The sequence below is a fragment of the Prunus avium genome, chromosome 1, assembly GCF_965620075.1.
Source record: "Prunus avium chromosome 1, drPruAviu1.hap1.1, whole genome shotgun sequence".
NCBI lineage: Eukaryota > Viridiplantae > Streptophyta > Magnoliopsida > Rosales > Rosaceae > Prunus > Prunus avium.
The window spans coordinates 15809516-15831608 of NC_142284.1; the positions used below are offsets into that span (position 1 = coordinate 15809516).

The window sequence follows — 22093 nt, forward strand, 5'->3', positions numbered from 1 at the left end:
CTGGACTCTTGGTTAACTGGTTTTCTAAGCAATACCTTTGTTGATGGGGATCAAAGGGATTAGGGAGTCTCCCTTTTCATGTTTTGCTCCTGGGAAATTTGGAAGGCTCGCTGTAAGGCGTTATTCAAGGATCTTAGGTCCTCTCTCCAACTGGTTCTCACCCAAGCCATCAGCTGTTTGGAGAAGTTTTACCGGGCCAAGGATTTGGCAACTGTTGCCCCTCTTATTAACAATGGTGCTCCTACTTGATCGTACTGGTCTTCTCCACCGCTCCCTTTTGTCAAAATCAATATTGATGGCGCTTGGGAGGCCCAATCGGGTTTGGGTGGTATTGGAGTGGTTATCCAGTATCATACTGGCTCTTTCATTGGTGCCACTGCGCAACACTGTTATTTCTCGTCTGCGGCGGAGTGTGAAGCCCGTGCTGCGATAATGGGCCTTTCCTTTGCCTCTTCCTTACAATTGCAACATGTTGTAGTGGAAAACTAATTGTTTTGAGCTTTTTTCGTGTGTTAAGAATGGTTCTGCAACTGGTAACTGGAGATTTTATCCTTTCCTTGCTGAGTTTCATCGCTTGGAAGCTTTCTTCACCCAATGTGATTAGAACTGGATTCGTCGTGAAGCTAACGGAGTCGCTAATGATGCCGCCAAGCTAGCCAAACTGAGGTTGCACTTTTGCAATTGGGTTAATACTCCCCCACCCTCCTTGGTTTCTATCCTATCGCGAGATGGCATGCCTGCTCCCCCTGAATGTTTGCTTCGTGGTGGCTGGGGATCCAGTGTTTTACTAGTTCCCTTTGGATGTTTTAGTTTTCGTTGTTGTTAGCCTTTTTGCTTTCCCCTGTGGTTAGCTGCTCCTTTTGTGTTTGTTGTTTGCCTGTTTTGGGCTTTCTATGAAAGTATCTATTTGATTTTTATAAATTTTAAATAAAAAAAAACATCCGTATTTTAAACGAATGGAAAATGTAGCTTTTGAAGCTTTTGAAGATAATATTAAATGAAAATGTAGACATTGCTGTAATCGATTTTGGAAGCAACCGGGGGTGGTTCTAGACCATATCCTTTATGGCGGCATGGATCCGATATATGCAAATAAACCATGGACGATGCATGGTGAGTCGTTGGCTAGACCAGCAACGGAAATTCTTGATGCAACACAGGGTGATATGTCAACTATGTTGCAGGATGCTTTTGGTGTTCATGGGTTTGATGGCCTAGAGTCTCACCAAGAACCTACCCATGATGCTAAAAACTTCTATCGTTTGGTTGAGAAGGGTGAAATTGAATTATACCCTGGTTGTGACAATAGTAAACTATCATTCTTGGTTGGGCTCTATCAAATCAAGTGTTTGAGTGGCTGGTCAGATACCTCTATGCCAACCCTTTTGGCCTATCTAAAGAAGCTTTTGCCCAAGGGGGAGACTTTGCCTTCTTCATTTTTTAAGGCAAAAAAGATCATTACTGACTTGGGATTGAGTTATGAAAAAATTGATGCATGCGAGAATCATTGCATGTTACATTGGAAGGGTCATGTCAAAGATACAAGTTGTAAGGTGTGTGGGGCTAGTCGATATAAATTTAGTGTTGGTTCTAAAAGTGTTACAACCCTAAAAGTAGCAAATAACGTGTTACAGTACTTAACATTATGACCATGACTACAACGTCTTTACATGTCACGACATACTGTTGAGTCAATGGTATGGCATGCTGAACTTAGACTGGAAAAATGGGGTCCTTTGGTGTCCTGCTCACACCCGCTTGGGAAAAGTTAGACACCATATACCCTGAATTTGGTTCTGAGTCATGCAATGTTCGTTTTGGTTTGGCTTTTGCTGGGTTTAATCCTTTTGGTTTGATGAACCTATAATATAGTACTTGACCAGTTGTAATGACACTCTACAATCTTCCATCGTGGTTATGTATGAAACAACCTTATCTTATGCTCTCATTGCTTATCCCTGGTCCAAAAGCACCTAGTAATTATATAGATGTTTATCTTCAACTTTTGATCGATGAGTTGAAAACTTTGTGGGTACATGGGTTACAGACTTTTGATGCTTTCAAGAAAGAGACATTTATTATGAGTGCTACTGTGATGTGGATAATCAATGACTTCCCTGCATATGACATACTTTTCAGTTGGAGCACTGAAGGGAAGAAAGCACGCCCAAATTGTGCATATGGCACCGACTCTTCGAGGTTGAAGCATGGCAAAAAAATTTGTTACTTGGGACACTTGGGACACCGTTGATGGCTGCCGATCGTTCATAAGTATTGGACATATACTCGTTCTTTCAATGGGCACACTAAGTCATGGTTACCCCTTATTGTTATGTTAGGTGCACAATATTTGGCTTCACTAAGTGGGTTGAGGTGGCAATTTGGAATGGGGAAGCAAATACAAACTAAGCGTAAGAGAGGTAGTACAAAGGATGTTTGTGTTAGTCCTTGGAAAAAAAAAAAAAAAAGAAGCATATTTCTTTTATCTACCTTATTGGAAGGATCTTCTTATACGACACAATCTCGATGTCATGCACATCGAGAAAAATGTTACTGAGAATGTCCTTGGAACTTTATTGGGAATGGACTAAAAGAACAAAGATTCACTTAATGCCCGATTGGACCTTAAGGAGCTTAATATTAAGGAGAAATTTCACCATAAGACTATTGGGGAACGTATTGATTGTGGTACAACATTTACACTTACAAAAAATGAGAAAACGTTATTGTGCAAAGTACTAGCATCAATTAGGCTTCCAGATGGGTTTTCATCTAATATTGCTAGATGTGTGAGAGAGAAAGAGAATATACTTGTGGGGATAAAGAGTCATGACTGTCATATCATTATGTAGTACTTACTTCCAATTGGTGTACGTTGTGCCCTCTCCACGGAAGTTGTTCCAATTTTATTAGAGCTTAGCTCATTTTTTAGAATTAAAAAAGATAATGGGTAGTTGTGTTCCATAAAAATAGGATCCATTATCTAATTTTTCTTTTTTTTAATATGAAAAAGTATGAATTTACCATATTATTCTCATTTAATTAATAATTTCAATTCTTAATGTTTGCATTAACCAAGGACATTTTCTAGTATTTTGAATATTTTACCATTCTTTACCTTTTGCTTTATATATATAGATAGATGTATTTAAAAAATTAAAAAATTAAAAACAAGCCCACATCTAAGAGAAAATTTAAATGTAGCTGAGGAAGGTGGTACATTAGCACTAAAAGTGAAGTATCGGTGGTAAATAGCTAATTTTTTTTAATTATGTGGTAAATGCACATGCCCCTAATGGATAGTCTAGGTGGTATTTGTACAAATTTCCCTTTCTATTAATATTTGGGGAACATATTCTTGTCGTCATGATTTATTCGGTTTGGTCCTCTGGGAATAATTTATACTACTTTACAGAGAGGGATGAGGGAAGAGAGAAGAGAGAGAGAGGGACGGGGACTTGCCAGTGACAGAGGGGGGCATTAGGATTGGGCGTTTAGTTGGGTGACACATCGTGGGCAAATGTCAGCACGGGTTGGGTTGGTTTTGGTCCTAATCCATAATCCAACACAAACATAGCGGTTTATGATTTTTTGGATACAAGACCCGCTTATTATCAGGCCGGCCAATCCAACTCAACTCAACTCTTTTGTGATTGGGTTAGGCAGTTCGATCAGGTTAACCCAAAATTATGTCCACTCTTAAATCTTGGTTCCAATTCGTAACCCAACATGTACATAGCGGTTTATGATTTTTTGAACCCAAGACCCAATCATTACTATGCCAACCCTTTTATGATCAGGTCGAAAGATTCAATCAAGTTGAACCGAAATTGGGCCCATAGTACAGAGTTAGGTTAATCGCGCAAAACAGGGTACCCGTTCCTTACACCCACATCCGATCCCCTAATCACATCCAATCCCCTCCTCATACATTAGAATAGTTCAAATATCGTATTGTCAAAATAGAAAAAAAAAAAAAATGGTGAACGAAAATGTTGAGGGTCCTAAAGGAAATGTTGATGCTTCGAAAGGAATGGTTGCTGCTTCTAATAGAAATGTTGTTACTGCCAAGGGAAATGATGTTCAGTTAGTTCCAAGACACAGGTAGCTGGATCTTAAGGATCGGGAAAGGGGGATGAAGGAGGTCCTGGAGCTAAGAAGAGAGTGGAAGAGTTTGACAATCTACTTGTCTTCCCCATTTATTTGAAAAAGAACCATACAATATAGACACTAAATGTATGTTTCAACCCACACGAAAAATTAGAAAGCAAAACCCTAGTTCTGGTTTCGTGGCAGGCAATGTCATTCTTTGTTGTAATCTCTTAAAAATTGCTAGTGACAAAGAAAATTAAGTCAAAGAAATAAAATGAAAAACTTCGCTTGACCCCAGATTATTTCATACTTTTGGATACTCATAAAACGTGATGAAATCTGCGTACAAAATGTCGAACGTCTCAAAGTCAGTCATTACATACCACTTCACATGAACTACTTATTCTCATAACGGTAAGGAAACTCACAAAGCTCATGAGGTACAAAGAAGCATTATGACATGACAAAAGGCAATTGCTCATGTGGCTTTCCATGAAGACACTGGAGGAGTTTCAGAGTTCTTCCAAGTACTAAAGTCATTCTGATATCTGTCACCTTTAACGGCATCAGCAGAAGCAAAAGATTCAAGCTCAGCCAGTTCTTCTGGTGTCAGTTTCACAGAGAGAGCACCAATGTTCTGGTTAAAATTCTCAATCTTGGTGGTTCCGGGTATCGGACACACATCGTTTCCTTGGTGATGAACCCAGGCCAGTGCTAGTTGCGATGGGGTGCACCCCTTCCTTGCTGCAAGATCACTAACCCGCTCAAATATTGCTTTATTATGCTCTAGGTTTTCGGCTTGGAACCTGGGTAGAGACTGCAGCCAACAAAGTAATCAAGGTTAAATGACTTTATGAAAATGATATGATAAAGAGGAGGCACAATTCAAAGGCCCTGATAGGAGAGTTCTCGCCTGCTAGGAGAGATTACTAAAACTTGTGAGATCAATTACTAATTTGAGGACTTTCTAGGAGATAGAAGGACATTCACAATGCTACTAATTTTCTCTAATGTGCATGCACTTGTGCACTTGAAAATAAATATCTATTTGGCATATCAACATACCTTTCGGAAATCATCGTTGGGAAGATTTTCGATCAAGTTAGCTCCTGATGAGAAGAATCCTCTTCCTAGAGGACTGTATGCAACAATGCCGATGCCAAGTTCCCTGGGAAAATCGAAAATGAGATTAGCATGAAATTTTACCTACTTTATAAACAAATCAGTTAGTTCCATTAAGACTCACCGGCAAGTAGGAATTATATCTTCCTCCACATCTCTTGACCACAACGACCACTCCAACTGCACAGCTGTTATTGGATGAACAGCGTGTGCTCTTCTTATTGTAGAAGCAGAGGCCTCGGATAGGCCAATGTACTTTACCTTACCTTCTTCAACTAGTTTCTTGAGTTCCCCAACCTTGTAAATGACATGATAAAGGAATTTAAGGAATGACATGCATTTCTCAAAATAAGTGAATCATGATACATGCCAGTACAAAAAAGAATAATACTAACAGTCAAGTATATAAGGAAAGTAACATAGCTACAGCCTACAAGAAATTTATGCTAAAGTTTGTGTAATTTGACTAATTTAGATACGATATATGCACTTAAATAGATACAAAAGAACCTAGTGCTCAATCATGTTAACCAAATGGTGGTTCACAAATCTCCAAACACACTTGCTTAATTCAAGATTCAAAATTTAAAAGATCTGGGCACTAGAGGTAAAAAATACAAATTTCTCCTATATCCAGTGCAAAGTTCAGACATATGATAAAGATAATAACTGAGGGTCAAACAAAGAAAAAATCAAGATGAAATATTTTTCAGTTAAAATCAGTAAGAAGATTTACACAAACCATCATCTGAAATTGTTGATAAATAAATAAGAGTAATTCAAACTTTTATAACTAGTTCATCGTCACTTGACGCTTAGAGATATGAAAATACACTCATCGGGAGATTCTCCAATAAGCATTTTATGTTAAGGATTGGTTACATCTTCTAATCTTGGCCGTTGGATTGCCTTCATTAAATATGTTGGTAGTCTCTTAGATGCAATCCAACGGCCAAGATTAGAAGCATGTAACCAATACTTAACTTAAATACTTATTGGAGAATCTCCCTACACTCATCAATGACAACCTTTTCACGCTTGAACAACTCAACACAACTTAGTTTAGAAAATGGAACTAAAAATGGGGTTCCAATCAAAAAGAGATGTGGTCAAACCATACTTCTACTTCGTAGAACACAAGCGAATTTGAATGTGGAATTGATAAAATTGTGAACTAATAAAATGATAGAAGATGTTGTAGATCTTTGAATAACCATGACTTCAATAGACTGGCAGATGCGTAGTTACTAATTTTAATTAGTCCCCCTCGAGCACCATTCTTACTAAACACACATTTCTTGTTTTCTCAATTCAATGGATTATGGAAACTATATTATCATATGAAGTATCAACCCAATTGTTCTGCGATTGTAATTAAAAAGAGATCAAAATTCAAGAGAGAAGAAAACAAACTGTGACTTCAATGGGGACGCAAGTATCAATCCGATGCTGATAATAGAGATCAACAGAATCAACACCAAGGCGCTTCAAACTACCCTCAATAGCAGCTCTCACATAGGCAGGGTCACCTCGAATCTCGCTCTTGTTATCAGCAAAACTGATACCAAACTTGGTGGCCAATTCAACCTTCTCCCGTACCCCACCCTTCAGAGCCTGTTCCTCATCAATCCAACAAAATCCAATTCACTTCATCATCAATTACAATCAATTAAACAATTTAAACAAAACCCAAAAAGCAATTATGTGTATCATTGTCTCTCTCAGTCCTTGTGCTTGGCTTAGTAACTTAAATACAGGAACAATAGTGAACACAACCCAATTCACTTCATCATTAGTTCATCCCATTCAACAATACAACAGAACCCATAAAGCAATTTTACAAATTATTGTCTCTCTCAGTGCTTGTGCTTGATTTAGTAACTTAAAGACAAGAACAAGAGTGAACAGAACCCAATTCATTTCATCATCAAGTCATCCAATTTGAAATCCCAAACAAACCCAAAGGCAATTGATACAAATTAAGAGCGATTACTAAGAAGCAAAGTCAAGGTTAGTGGGGTACCTTGCCAAGCAGAATTTCGTTGGTGAAGGGACCGTAGATGTCAGATGTGTCGAGGAAAGTGACGCCGGAGTCAATGGCATGGTGGATGAGACTGATCATGTCTGCGTCGGGCTTGGGAGGGCCATAACAGGCAGACATGCCCAGACAGCCCAGGCCTTGAGCCGAGACCTCAAGGCCCTGTGAACCCAACTTGATCCTCCTCACTCCTCCTGCCATTTTGGAACTGTGGTTTTCTGTGTTTTCTGAACTGAAGCAACAAAGTGAAGGACTGATAATGCATCTTGCTTCTCACTAGTTTTTATATATAAAGATAAAAAGAAAGTGGATATAAAGATATAAAGATATAAAGATATCTCTATCTGAGCAACAATGGGCAATGGCAGTTGGGTAAATCAATGAGCACAAACAGTAGAGTTGGGGATGTGGAGTGGTAGGTGAAGCCAAAAGGGAAATTGGATTGCGTAAGGGCGTGCGTTTGCATTGATGTTATTGAGCATTCCGAACGGGGAGAGAGTGGAATGTGCTTTCAGCCTGACGAAGGATTATTCCCTGCCAATAGCGCAATGACGCGCGAAAAGAGAGAGAGAGAGAGAGAGGAATGTTCTTTCAGTCTGGCGAAGGCAGCAGCGGGTCAAGATGGGAAGGAAACAAGTGAAACAAAGTTATTTGACTTTGGAGCGTAAATTTAAGCCTAGATGACATTTTGCACTCTTGTAGTTTAGTGCCTCCTCTCCTCTGACAATGTCGTTGTCTTCCTATAAAATAAAATTAGACAACAATGTGATTGTCTTAGAAAAATTGAACAAAAATTTTCTCCCCAAAAAAAGAAGCACAAAATCATTTAAAACTACAACTAGAGATCATTGTCTGTCCGTAACTTCTATTTCTCAAGTGACATATGGCAGAACAATTTTTTGCTCCGGTTCTCACCCCAAATGGAAACCAACACTGTTCATTCTTTCTGATTCTAACAAAAAAAAATTATTCAATCCAATTTGCCCATAAGTCGGTTGGATTTCTGATTTTGGATCCTTTTTTTTTTTTTTAATACATTTTTTAAACTTTTTTGTTTTGGTACAAAACCCAATTAAAATTTTACTTTTTGGGGATTAAAAATTCAGAAATGGTCCAATTTTATACAAAGAGAGGTGATTGGGCCTAGAAAATAGAGGTGATTTGGTGTTGAGCTTGGGGATACATTAGTTATGGGTTTAGAAGTTTAGTATTGGGGTTAAATATTTTATTAAAAATACACATCCGGTCCCCTTTTTTCACTAGAAGAACCTAAATTGGAACCGAATAAAACTGGTTTGGTCCAATTTTTGATCAACTCAATTCGATTTTTGGTCAACCCAATTTGTTTTTTTTCCCAATTCGGCTCAGTTTTTCGATTTTTTGGTTTGCATGCCCACCCATACTCTATATACACAAAAAATTAAGGTTTCTTTAAAAGAAATTTTTTAGTATAAGCCATTGAGGAAGAGGGGTTTGGACAAATTCATTGGGTGTCTGGGGTCTATCCTCACATGAGTGGAGGTGGAAGAGCTTAATTAACTGAGTTATACCCTAATGGCTTGTGAAAAGTACTCTTACTTATTGTCGATATGGCATATTTTAATTCATCTGACATTGACTTGGTTTTTATGTAATGTAAGAAAAACATGGACTCACTAGAATAACGTGTGACTTTATAGTAAGATAGAAGAAGGGATCAATGGTGTGACAATTTGTAAATTTAAGGTTGCTGTTGTCATTTATATTTATTTATTTAAATAAAATAAAAAAAGAGGGACTAAACTGTTAACGGATCGAAATCAGAATGGTGGAAAGTGTAATTAACCATTATTTAAATAAGAGTGAAATGTAGTGCAATTATGGACTTTGAATTATTACTGCTTTCCCGCTTTATTGTATAGCTCTAAAAAAATCCAAGGAATAAGATAAAAGGCATTCAGAAACGGATCACGGCCATAAAATGTGACAAATCATATCATATTACAGTTTATAATATCTTCATTATTTCTACATAGGAATGTCAAATTTGTAGATTGCATTAATAACTCGATATGATATTGCCATATTGGTGTTCTTTACAGGGATGATATACATGCTTGATCAAAGACTTCTCTGCAACAGAACAAGAATTATAGACTCAAATCTATAGATTGGTTTCAGAGTGTTGATGACAGAATCCTGTTGATCAGGTCTTCAAAATTCAAATGGGAACCCATGAAAGTGAACTGGTTGAGCTCGAGGTGAGAGACCCAGAACTGAAAACCATGGAAGGGAACTCCTAGAGCTTGAGGTGTCGGCATCCAATGGGCGTCATGTTCGAACGGGCTTTCCACCCATTTTATTTTGGAAATGGTCCACCAACAGTTATAGGAATGGGCTTTCAAGAGTCATATTGCCAAAACGAACATTGTAATGGAGCTTTCAATGGCAATGATTGCATTCCATTGCAATTAATTCCTTTGAATCAAACACCACCTAAGGGAAATTGAAGCCAATCATGTTGCATTTTCACCAGCAAATAATGCCAGCAATTGAGCTAGCATTGTAAAACTAGCATGTGTTGATATGCATAGCCAAAAACAAATTGGCTCACACATATTATCCCGCCCTTACCCCCTACACCCTAAACATCCCCACATATTAATACACCAACCAGTTAAAAATGTGAACAAATTTGTCCATCACAATAAACTGCTCAATATAACAATTCTCATTGGTCCCAATGCAAGAAGAAAAAAAGATCTTAAGGATCTCCAGTAGTTTTACATCTTCGAATAGTAACATAAACCTTGTTCGATTTTATGATCAACAAAACGAAAAGTTCCCCTAACATAAATCTTCTTCACTTATGCATTTGTTATTTAATACTAAACATACCCAATTATAAACAGAGTGATGAAGATTATAAATAAATAAATAAAAGTATCGTCACCTTTCCAGTTCACTGTATTTGGTTTTCGGGCTGTGAAAAGAAATCTTTGGCATTACGTGCTACCTCTGCTTCAACTATTGCTTCCAACACAATGTCTGATCCCTTAACATTCTCTGCCATCACAACCACTGGTTATTTATTTGGACATATATATCTAAGATGAAAAGCAAAACTATTTGCGAATTCTCTGGAAAAGTTGTGGCATGTTCAGTTATACATTGGAACAATATTTGTGTGTGTCAGAACATAGGTTTATAGAAATAATTTAATGTGCAAGAGTTTTCATACTGTGCAATCAAGGATTGTATTTCCAAACATTATTTCAAGAGTATTCCTATGACATGTTTAAGCCAATAGCTCACCAAGTGAAGCCTCAACAATCCAGATACAGTTACCTTCGATAGAAACCAATTATATAGGGGAAATCATACACAACTAGACTAAGAGCATGAATGACACCTTTGTTGACCAATTATACAGAGGTACATGTAAAAAATGGCTAGTAAAGACAACATTGATATGAAAACCATAATATATGTGCAGCACACGCATTCATGACCTCTATAATCAAAGATAATGAGGGCAGTACAGAAAATTAAGTAGTGTACTTGAGAAAATTTAAATATTTGTTGTTCCTCAAGATAATGAAAAGGAAATGTCCATTCCTGGCAGCTCCCAGCAGAGTTCCCAAGTTGAGACAACAAAGTAAACTAAATGATAACATCATTAAGTGTCGTAACTCAGAAGATTATAACCTTTGCGATTTGGTAGCATCCCAGTGCTTTCAGCTGAAATTGGGAGGACAGTGAAAAGACCACTTTCATCTTTAAGGTTTTCTTGTTCTGCACTGCTCTTCAAAGAGCCAGTCTTCACAGCCTCAGATTCAGCCAACTTTGCATACGCAGTTGCTTGACTATGCAAATTAGGTGAGTCTGAGGTTCTGAAAGTATCATCCTGTCAAAGATATGTATAAGGAATTCAAGATGATGCAACATGGGCCATTTATACGAAGAAATGTGTTATTCAAACCTTCGCCACAGTATTTCTTGACTTCAGCTCCTCCTTAGGCTTCTCAAGTGAACTGTTGGCCCCTAAAAAGAAAACATATAAACTGGTAGTTAGGAGAGAAGCAAAACATTACTTGGCAGCAATGTATGGCTGCTAAGAATACTACCATCACTCAGAGGAGCCGGGTCTTGAGGATTATCCATCAGCCTTCGAGCCATAGGACCGGGATTCATAAGTGATATACTCCGGACTTCATAACGAATCGACTCTAGTTGTGCAAGTGCATCTTGAAGTTCTTTATGAACCTAAAGGTCAAGCACGGGGCATAAATGAACAGATAAATCATTTGGTTCAAGGACATTGAAATTCTAATCATTACCCAATTGTGCACAATGCATGTTAGCTCACAAAGAATTGACGATAGAATGATAATTATCAAATTATCATTAATTAAGTAATTACAAAAATGTACCTGGCGGGCTTGAGACTGCTGCATAACATTATCGAATTGGCCTCTAGCTAACTGAACATACCCGATTGACCGACCCGCTAACCTCCCTGCTGTTCTAGCAATTCTAGGCAAATCCTTCGGTCCTACAATTTACAACCCATTAAACATCAAACCCAGTTCAATTTTTCAGTCAATATTTCCAATAAAATTACCCAATTTTTGACCTTGGCAAAGAAAAATTCTGAACCAATGCTGACAATGAAAATGCTATAACAGCCCAACTCTCTCACATGGGTACCCAAACATTTAGGTTCCATCCCATGCCTAAGTCAGAAAAAGATTGAGAGAAAAATTGGAGTATAAATCATTTTTCTTTTGAGATAAACAATAAAGAGAGAGAGAGAGAGAGATTGGGCGTATACCGACTAGAGCAGCTGTAGCTCCGATCAAGAGGAAGAGCTCTCCGTACGAAATACCAAACATTTTGCGCCTTACTGTATAAAACGATTTGTCTGGGTAGCGTTCTTTCCTGATTTGCTGTTTGGGAGTTTTAAGTTTGAGCTCTGCATGTGTTTCAATGGAGAAGGAGGCTTTGATTCACCGGGAAAATACGGGATTGGGAAACTATTGGGAGAAAGAAGAAGAATTGTTGAGAAAGGGTTTCTTATTTTTACTTGCAACACATGGGATGGGAAACAAGGAGGTATCTCACAACAAATAGAATTTTGACACTTTTAAATTCCAAGTTTCAAAAGAAAAAGAAAAATTAAATAAATATTTTTTTTGGGTGGTTTTTTAATGAAAGCTAGGCATGCCTATCGCAGGTGAATAGATAGATATCTGGCACCAAAGTGTAGATATTTTGGATTGTCCAGCCATTCAATCCTCTAATGTGGCAGTCCAACAAATTGGTTTGCTGTGAATATAGCCAAATAGATGCACACACAATCAAAACCTAAATACCTAAACAGATGCAAAACTCTATCACAGAATTGAAGAGGAGCTGAATATCGAATTGGGGAAAAAAAGAAGAAAAAAGAGACAGAGACAGAGAATCTGACCTGCGTGACGGCGGCGACTGAGAGAGGCTGAGAGAAGAGCGGCGGCAGAGAGGCGTAACGTGATGGTTGAGACTGAGAGAGAGGTTTGGAAGAGGGCAGCGGTGTATGAAGGAACGAAGAAGAAACGAAATGGAAGAGAGGAAAACAAAGACAAAAAAACCTCAGTCATTCCAGTGTCTTTTTTTTGTTCCGTGTGATCCTGTGTGTGCGCACCTATGGTAGCAGTGTACACGCCCAATCAAACTTAGTCACGTATGAAAATATTTATAGGCATTTTTATGAAGTTTTGGGGTTAGGTTTGTTTTAAGAAATCAATGACAGTTTTATAATTTAAAAGAAGTTAAAAACTTTTTGTTATATTGTAACTGAGTTTTGAATGTGTTTCTAAAATTCATTTCATATATGTTTTTTTATATTTAAATTTGGGCTCCTATATTTATTATAATATTGAATCTTTAAATTTTTAAAATTAAAATAAATTTAAAATAAAAAATAAAAAAAAGCAGAAATAGTATATACAAAAAAGGTGAGGAGGTTGCTTTGATGTGATGCTTAACGCATCTCCAATAGTGACATGCAATGATGCAATACAACTGCACTGCACAGCATGATTTTCATTCAACGTGACTCCAAAGCATATCATCAACTCCAAGCTTGCACTTCAGACATAAAAGCACCAAATCAAACCCAAAAAAACCAAAACCACAAACTTAAAACTCCAAATTTCCAAAACCAATAATGAAAATTGCCTCATCTCAGATTCAAATTCAACAACCTGGGCCTCCCACAACCACCACCACAACCAACTCATTTTCTATTGAATCCATTGAAGCCTCAATCCAAAGCCTCACGAGGAGCTGGCATAGAAGGCAACAATGGCACAGGTTTTTTTGGTTTGATAATAATAATTCCACACAATTTCAAAACCTTAATTTAGCTCCATGGAGAACCCACTTGGCCAATTTTCTGGAGTCCACACCAATCCATGCAATTTCTATCTCCCTCCTCATTGTAGATCTCATCCTCACCATCCTTGAACTATCCTCATCTTTGCTAACCAAGTGCAACAACTCACCAAACAAGAACAAAAAGACCACACCAGAAATTTGGTACCATTGGGTGGGCATTGCTATCCTCGCCCTGCTTTCGGCAAAGATGGTGGCTCAAGCTGTGGGGCTTGGCATGCGTACGTTTCTCCTGCGGCGTCCCGGTTATGTTATTGACAGCGTTGTTTTGATGGGTGCGCTGGTTTTAGAAGCTTTTTTCGAGAGGAAAGGAGGGGGGCTGCTTGTTGTGGTGAGTTTGTGGCGTGTTGTCAGGGTTGTGGAGAGTGCTTTTGAGTTGAGCGATGAGGCCATTGAAGCGCAGATTCAAAGTGTTGTTTGCCAGTTTGAGATGCTGAGAGAAGAGAACAAGAGACTCGTAGAGACCATTAGTGAGCAGGACAAGATTATCGAGAAGCTCCAGGAAGATTTAGATCAATATTCTACTCACTAGTCATCACAATGCTTCACCTTATGATCAACAGTTATCATAGTATAAGGAATTTACCATTGTTTAAATTATTTGAAAGGATAGGATAATTACGAGCATATTTTTATAACGGGACGATCCAACACACTCACAACATAATTGCGTAACGATAATGGGACTAGACACAATTAGGTATTTATCTAAGTCAAAGCTGAGACATGTAGAGACAATTTCTATTAGTTTGTCCTCAAAAATTTCAAAAGTGTTTGTGAAAATTTATCCTTATGATCAAGCACATAAAATTAATTTGATTTCACATTATTTAAGCACAAAAATTTAGAAGGCTTTTTTTAATCACAAATGATCCCTAAGGTTTGTGAAATCATTAAAATGGTCCATGCCGTATCGTCAAAAATTCTGTTAAATTACTTACATGGCACGTATATGTAGCCCACATGTCCAATTATATAACGCCACATGGATTTTGAATAAAAAATTTATTTTAAAAATGGTTTATAATTTAAACTCACAAAAAATTGAAAATTAAAAGCAAATTAAAATTAAAATGTTTTTGAAAAAAGCTGCGGCAACTCTTTCGCGTCCCCTCCAGCCTCCTCCCCCTTCCGCCTCCTCCTATCTCTCTCTCTCTCTCTCCTCCACCCCGACCTAAACCCCACAGGCCCCCCTGACCCTCTCTCTCTCTCTCCATCTGGGGTGGTGGTGCTATAGGAAAACAAAATCAAATACAAAATACAAAAAATTGGCTAAGAGGTCACAAAGTTTCTTTCCTTCTTCAACAAAACCCCAATTTTTGGACATAGATTGAAAGATTAAATTGTGGCTGAAGCAAATGGCCAGGTATTCAGAGTAGGTGCCCTTATTCAATCTTGTCAACCTTGTCAGCTTGCATGAGAGAGATCGGAAACTGGCACCCCGATCTCATGCAAGTTATAGCAACCAAGGATATGGAAACTGGCCATGGGTATGGAATTTTGGGTACCCCGGCATTGACATAAGAAGGGGGAGGAGGGAAGATGGTTGAGGGGCAAGGTGGCTGCGGCGTATGGTTGGGATGGGAACTGGTGGCTGCTGGGTATCTTCAATTTTTTTCTAAAGGTTTTTAATTATTTTTCTAATGATTTATCAATTTTTAAAACATTTTAAATATTGGTCTCATAAAACAAGAGTGGTGATTTTCCGACTCCAATTTTGTCCACTTGCACTCCATTTTATAACTGAAAAAAAAGTGTAAGTGGTCAAAATGAGAGTGGGGAAATCATTACCCTAAAACAAATATTTTAAATATATATATATATATATATATATATATATATATATATATATATTTTAAATCCAAATCCACGTGGGGGTGTTCTTATTGAACATGTGGGCTCTATATACATATCGCGTAAAGAATTTAGGGCCAGTTTGGTAAAAAGAAAAGCAATTTCATTTTCACTTTCACTTATATAATTCTTGTATTTAATTTTTATTTTTTAACCTTCACACCTAAAAATTATTTTAATCATAAAATAAATAAAGTATTACTTTAAAATTGTTCAATCATTGCAATATTTAGGTGCTAGCAATAATAAATAGAACATAAAAATATAACCATGAATGAAAGGAGATTTCAAGCTAAAAGAGAAGACAATGAAATGCTCAACTTCCTTCCAATAGTAAAGTCACATTCTCTTATTGCCTTCAATACTTTTTTTTTTTAACTTGCAAATGAGTCATGAATTCTTTACCACCACCGCTTTTCTCATTCAAAACAAAATAGTACAACAATCTTAAGGTGCACACCAACATTGCACATGATATAAAAGGATAAAGAAATATCTAAAGAAAGTTCTATGTATTCCTAATTCCGAGTAAAAAGCTTTTGTTTATAGGAAACAAAACAGCCATAAGTAAACCCATCTTAACCACACAAAAGAAATTGGCAGCAAATTTAGGAAAAATAATGTCAGTGAAACCTAAAAGATGACTAGTGCTTACCTATACAATACTACACCCTGTTTATCAGAATTATATCTATATTTCAATTCACTCATATTCATTGGGCCCGCCTATCAACCAAAGTGATACAGTTCACACACCATGAAGAACACTTCAGTTGGGAAGGGAAAAAGAAAAAAATAATTGACCAAGGCACCATTAGAATACCAGTTCACAATAATGTTTAAAGCTCCCAGGCTCCTCTGGCATAATAGTTGCGAGTACAGCCGCTTCAATTGATCCAACAAGAAAAAAAAATGGAGGAAGAATGGAAGAGAGGAGAAAGTGCTCTGTAGCATGGGAAGGAGAAGACGCATGAAAAGGAGAACCTGAAATCATATTGGGGTATTTTCGGAATTTTGTAATTTTCATTAAACCTAGCGCCTCCTCAAATCTGATTATCGTATAATTATAAATTAAAAGCAGCCCATTAGCTGTTTTCCTTTATTGCTTTCTCCCACTGCAATTTTTAATAATAAGTGATTTCCTCATAGGTTACCAAATGGACTGGGCTTCCCAAATTTTTTTTAAAATCACTTATCACCCCAAATAAGCAATGCCAAACGGCCACTTAATAGAATTTTTGACAAAATCTCATGCCATGGACTATTTCAATGTATGCGTAGTAACCTTAAGGACCAACCATGTCACAAAAAAAATGTAAAGGATCAAATGTAATAATTTCGCAAACTTCAAAGACCATTTGTGATAAAAAGCCTATTTAGAAATTTGATAGTAGGTTATAATTAAAGGTGGTTGTACCGATCACTATTATTTCAAAACATGTAGTCTAAAATGTAAAAGATTATAATCGAATATTGAATTTGTATATATCCTAAGTGACTGCTTAATGACTTCTCTCCTCCAGATATGTGTGTTATTTCTTTTGTCAAATTAATTGTGTAATCAATATATTGTAATGATGTTTTGAGTAGTGTGTAGTGTTTTTTTCCACATTGTCTTCTACTTCAACGGAGAGACCTTAACACTGACGGAAATTTATTTCCTCAATTTAGGGATTATGCAATTCAAATCCTAATTGACAAATTTGCCACTCCTTCTTCCCGAAGAAAAATAAATGTTAATAAAGTAATTCTCCGAATTTAGCATCAATAGTGATCTTCTACGCATGGTTATTAGCCAATTTTAATTTTGTTTATGTATTTGAGTTATAATATTCCTTGGTTGATCATCTATACATGCATGTTGGCAATTTCAATTGTCTTGACTAGTAACTTAAGGTGTCTGTCACTAGTTATCATTCAATATCATGAACAAAGGTGGGGTATTCTTAAATCGAAGGAGCGATGACTATATGCGTGGTCTACAAGCTTTCATTGGGCATTCATTAAGGCCCCATTTGGTTCATGGGAAAGGAGATTTGGGGATGGGAAATCAATTGCTTTCCCATGTTTGGTAAATCTGGGCATGCGAAATGGTTACCTAGCACATGGGAAAGTATGGGGGAAAGTGAAGCCCTCCTCTCAACTTGGGTTTTGCTTTCCCTCCTCATGGGAAAGGTTGGGAAAATGAGCCAACATTCAATGTATCATTACATGCATTCTTTTTTTTATTTGATTTAATATGGGTATAATTGGAAAATTATACAAACTTTGTTTTCCATTCATACTCAAAACAAACATGGGAAATGAAACAAAGTGAATCTCCCGGTTACTTTCTGAAATTACCTGTAGGATGACTAAAAATGCCTAGAAAGGGGTGAATAGGCCAATTTTATATTATAATCAATAAACAAAAAATAAACTTCGGTAGCAGGATTGATATAGCTTATCAATCGTGAAACGTGCTGAACATAAAATAAAGGAACACGCAGAGAATTATTTTACGTGGTAAAAACTCCACATCTGGGGAAAATCCACAGGACTCCTTAGTCCAACACAAATCCACTATAGAATGATGATTACAATAAGTACTCACAAACTTATCCTAGACACATTCTAGATAATGTTTACCAACTTCTTCGTAACCCAACTTCTGTCACGGGATGATCTTCGACATTCCTTATGTTGAACACAATACTGGTCACAATTGCTTCAAGCTCACCAGAGGAAAACCACCACCACGGTCTTGGTGCCATCAACCGTATGAGTCACCAAACAATGCAAATGAATGCAATATGAATGATTAAAGTGTTTTAATAAATCACCAAGTAAACATGGAACACTTGATGATTTATCTCAAACATATGCACAACAGCTTTCACTTTAAAACCAAATATGTCGAAAAAGCACATGTATGAAAAGAAAGGCACCCCTTTTATTCAAAACTAGTTCTCTCTAGTAAGAGAGAAACACAAGAGTCCACCAATCCTATTCAATCATGACTTTCCAATCTGATCCAATATGAACTCTAGTTAAAAACGTCAAACAGGAGACCAAAAATACTATTCAAGCATGAATATCAGTTTTGATTCAATTTAGATGCTATGTGATGACGCCAACTAATGCAAGATGTGAGGAAACCTAATGATTTCCACTACAGCCAATCTTTTAAAACAATATCTACTTAAACAAATTAATTAGACCAATTAAATAAGAGCTGATTTCGACGTGCAAGTCATAATAGGAAAAGATAATATTTTAACTTGAATCAAAATAGAGTCCAACTAGGAAAGAATATCAAGAGATAAAATCTAATCCTATTAAAAATAGGATTAACATAAAAATACTTGATTGAAAATAACTCCAACTAGGAATCCTATAATGAATGCATGATTATGTCATGATTTACCTGAAATCAAGTTCCTCATATTGATCAAGTCATACTTTGAAAATCCGGGATTGAATTTGTTGCACCAAAACTTCCAGTAAAATATATCCACACACTAATTCCCCACCTATGCTAGAGTCTGGGAAATGACAATACAATTTTCATACTAACACTTTCCCAACATTACCAAACATGGGAAAGGAAACAAAGTGAAATCTCCAAGTTACTTTCCCAATATTACCAAACGTGGGAAAGGAATCTTCCAATTCCCATCCCTTGGGAAATGTCATAGGAAGTGATTTCCCCTCAAATTCGTTCCGTGAACCAAATGGGGCCTAAGTGTTGCAGCTTTTAAAGGTAATATTAAATGTAAATGTAGACATTACTGTAATTGATTTTGGAAGCAACTGGGGGTTGTTCTAGACCATATCCTTTATGACGGCATGGACCCGATATATGCAAATAAACCATGGACAACGCATGGTGAGTCGTTGGCTAGACCTACAATGGGAATTCCTGATGCAACATAGGGTGATATGTCAAGTATGTTGCAAGATGCTTTTGGTGTTCATGATTTTGATAGCCTAGAGTCTCACCAAGAACCTACCCATGATGCTAAAAACTTCTATCGTTTGGTTGAGGAGGGTGAAATTGAATTATACCATGGTTGTGGCAATAGTAAACTATCATTAAAAATTAGTTTTAACAAACTTGTGTAATCAACATTAAGAAGACCAAACAATTATAGCTCCCTTTCGTGGCTACATACAAAAATCAATGCTTGGAAAACGTTAACCACACCCCCTCATCAACTGCCTCTAAGTTCAGAAAATAATGATGACCACAACGTTTGCGCCATGCCCATAAAACTCTCACAAGTTGCAGTTGAGCAATTTAAAATAGAACGGAGAACATTATGTAGAATTCAAACAATTAAACATTAATACAAACAAAAACAAAAAACCACTACAATTTGTAAAATATTAATGATTATTTCAAAAAATTGCAACAGTTATGTTATGTTCAAACCATTTCCTTGTTGTACTCTTTCACGGTGAAATTGGCAAGAGGTACAATATTGGAATCATTCATAGAACAAGGAGCTACATCAAAACAACTTACTAATCTCCAATGCCCAGCACATTGTGATCTTACTATCGTCTCTTATTACAAAAACATAAGTAATAGTAGATAGGTTGACTAGTGTCTAGGAAGTGGACTCCATGCGACATCTCCAATGCCCAGCACATTGTGATCTTTGTATCGTCTCTTATTACAAAAACATAAGTAAAAGTAGATAGGCTGACTAGTATCTAGGAAGTGGAATCCATGCAACATTTCCAATGCCCTACACATTTTTACCCTTGCATATTCTTACAAATCCTTTTTCTCCATAAGTTTCTCATCCAGAATTCAGGGCTCTCCAGTATTGTTTTCCCTTAAATATTCCATGGCTAGTTAGACACATCACGTGGAATCCCTCACCGTATCCACAATTATGGCACCAACTCCAAACATCTTCCCCACATGTCAGGCATGTCTTTCCATAGAATTCTTGGGTGTCCAAGATACCCTGGAGTTAAATAGAATTTGCATAAGCAACCAGAATGAGAACCTATAGGATTCAGGTTTGTATATGAGTTTTGGATATTTTTTGTGTACTTTTTGGGTATATAATTAGTCATTTTTTGTGTTTGGAATATTTATTTTAACTTATTATGTAGGCATAATCATTAACATAACTCAACCGTGTGTAAGACGCAAATGATTCATGGGCAGCTACGCAGCACCGCACTGGCAGCTTCTTATCGAGTGCCTTTTGGATGGCTTTTTCTCCATGTATGGTTTGAAAACCATTGAGGTAAATCCTCTTTGCAAAATACTGGAAGGAAGAGAAAAAAAGGAAGAAAATGTATGAATTGACACTTTTCATAAGTTACAAAGTAATGGTTTAGTGTTTGAACATTTCTTGGTCTTTTGGCTGAAAAAGGCCAATCCTTCTCCAAATAGACCCCATCGCTGCACATAAGTTCTAGGGCCCTTCAAGTAGGATATGGTGTGTTCGGCTCATCACCACGACCAAGAGCTGAATCACGCTATGTGGGAAAAGGATAATCTTTCTCCCCGTGCGACACCTATACAATCCCTCAATAAAAGTTGTGGTTGTCATGGCCCAACATTGAGCTAGTGTTTGGTTTTTTGTTTTAGTTCCAAATGGGTACTCGCGAACGGGTGAATAACGGTTACTCTTGGGTGGATAATAGGTATTTGTCCATAGATAACGTAAACCCGTTAGCTTAAGGGGTGGCTAATGGGTCGACTCGTTTTTAACACAACTCATTAAGTCCGATCCAAATATTTATTTTTGTGTGTGAATTAGTATTGTGTTAACATGCAATGTACAATATTATTAGTTCTATCATTTAAGGGAGTAAAGTAAGATAGTTTAAGTTTCGAGGATCAATGTAAGATTTAATCATAGTTTCATATTGTTTGATGCCTTTACCTTTATAGGAGATTCATGTTCTCTTGTTCATGTGGTATCACATCTTAGTTTGTTCCTTTAAGCTTCCTTACTCGGTTTCTTTGGCTTTTGTATCTCTTAGCCTTCTGTTGTGTAGATACAGCTGCACCAAAATGGATTAAGCTGCATCCTCAACTTGTGATACTCGCAAGTGCACGAACCGTTGGTAGTATAGCATATGTAAGTGCGAGGTCGATTCCACAGGGATTGGTGATTGAATGATCCAATTTAGTTTCCCTACACAAAATAGAAACAAAAACAAAGAACATAAAACAAGGAAGAAAGAAATAAGTAACTCAAGCAAATAAGTTCCCAAGTTTAATTTAGATTAATGGATTGATTCTAGCTAAAGTATGATTAAGCCATGGTGTGTGGTCATAACCTTGTGTTCCTAATTCCCTAATTTGATCATTTGTTGTCTAACCTAAAATTAAGCATTAGGAACCCATTAAGCATAGAAGAACATTTTAAACAACCAAGCATGTATCTAATCCCTGTTGTCGAATGTCCATACATACTCTTCCTATTCATAGTTCAATTCGAATTAAAGCATGGTGTCTACTCTTAATTCAAACCAAGATAGCTAACATGCAAGCCTAAATGGTGATCAATCATTCAAACTAGCATATTAACTTATAAGCATAATGAATAAGAACAAAAA

The 22093-nt window shown here is 36.9% G+C and overlaps 4 protein-coding genes and 1 pseudogene across 9 annotated transcripts; 3 read left to right on the plus strand and 2 right to left on the minus strand.

Annotated features, from left to right (window-relative positions):
- Nucleotides 1-1106: 1106 nt before the first annotated feature.
- Nucleotides 1107-2852, plus strand: LOC148297414 (uncharacterized; annotated as a pseudogene).
- A 1510-nt stretch (nt 2853-4362) lies between these two features.
- Nucleotides 4363-7453, minus strand: LOC110746462 (putative aldo-keto reductase 2). The gene is made up of 5 exons (XM_021946721.2): nt 7238-7453; nt 6628-6828; nt 5339-5511; nt 5158-5260; nt 4363-4909 (listed from the first exon to the last, which is right to left on the minus strand). The coding sequence occupies exons 1-5, from the start codon at nt 7451-7453 to the stop codon at nt 4571-4573; spliced, it is 1032 nt and encodes a 343-aa protein (XP_021802413.2). The 3' UTR covers nt 4363-4570.
- A 1760-nt stretch (nt 7454-9213) lies between these two features.
- LOC110746644 (uncharacterized) lies at nt 9214-12888 on the minus strand. Of its 6 annotated transcripts, XM_021947035.2 has the most exons (8): nt 12705-12855; nt 12066-12206; nt 11665-11786; nt 11359-11497; nt 11214-11275; nt 10940-11138; nt 10185-10297; nt 9214-9727 (listed from the first exon to the last, which is right to left on the minus strand). In XM_021947035.2, exons 2-7 carry the CDS (start codon nt 12124-12126, stop codon nt 10194-10196), a joined length of 687 nt encoding a protein of 228 aa, XP_021802727.2. In that variant the 5' UTR covers nt 12127-12206; nt 12705-12855; the 3' UTR covers nt 9214-9727; nt 10185-10193. The 6 variants fall into 6 exon arrangements, with proteins under 6 accessions (XP_021802727.2, XP_021802602.2, XP_021802776.2 ...); XM_021946910.2 differs by lacking the exon at nt 9214-9727 and having other exon boundaries at nt 9909-10297; XM_021947084.2 differs by lacking the exon at nt 9214-9727 and having other exon boundaries at nt 9909-10297; nt 12066-12559; nt 12705-12844.
- A 531-nt stretch (nt 12889-13419) lies between these two features.
- LOC110748894 (voltage-gated hydrogen channel-like protein) lies at nt 13420-14439 on the plus strand. Its single transcript, XM_021948867.2, has one exon. It carries the CDS (start codon nt 13443-13445, stop codon nt 14199-14201), a length of 759 nt encoding a protein of 252 aa, XP_021804559.2. The 5' UTR covers nt 13420-13442; the 3' UTR covers nt 14202-14439.
- A 3009-nt stretch (nt 14440-17448) lies between these two features.
- On the plus strand, nt 17449-19627 carry LOC148297415 (uncharacterized). Its single transcript, XM_088246926.1, has 2 exons — nt 17449-17541; nt 19439-19627. Exons 1-2 carry the CDS (start codon nt 17449-17451, stop codon nt 19625-19627), a joined length of 282 nt encoding a protein of 93 aa, XP_088103052.1.
- The last annotated feature ends 2466 nt before the right edge of the window (nt 19628-22093 follow it).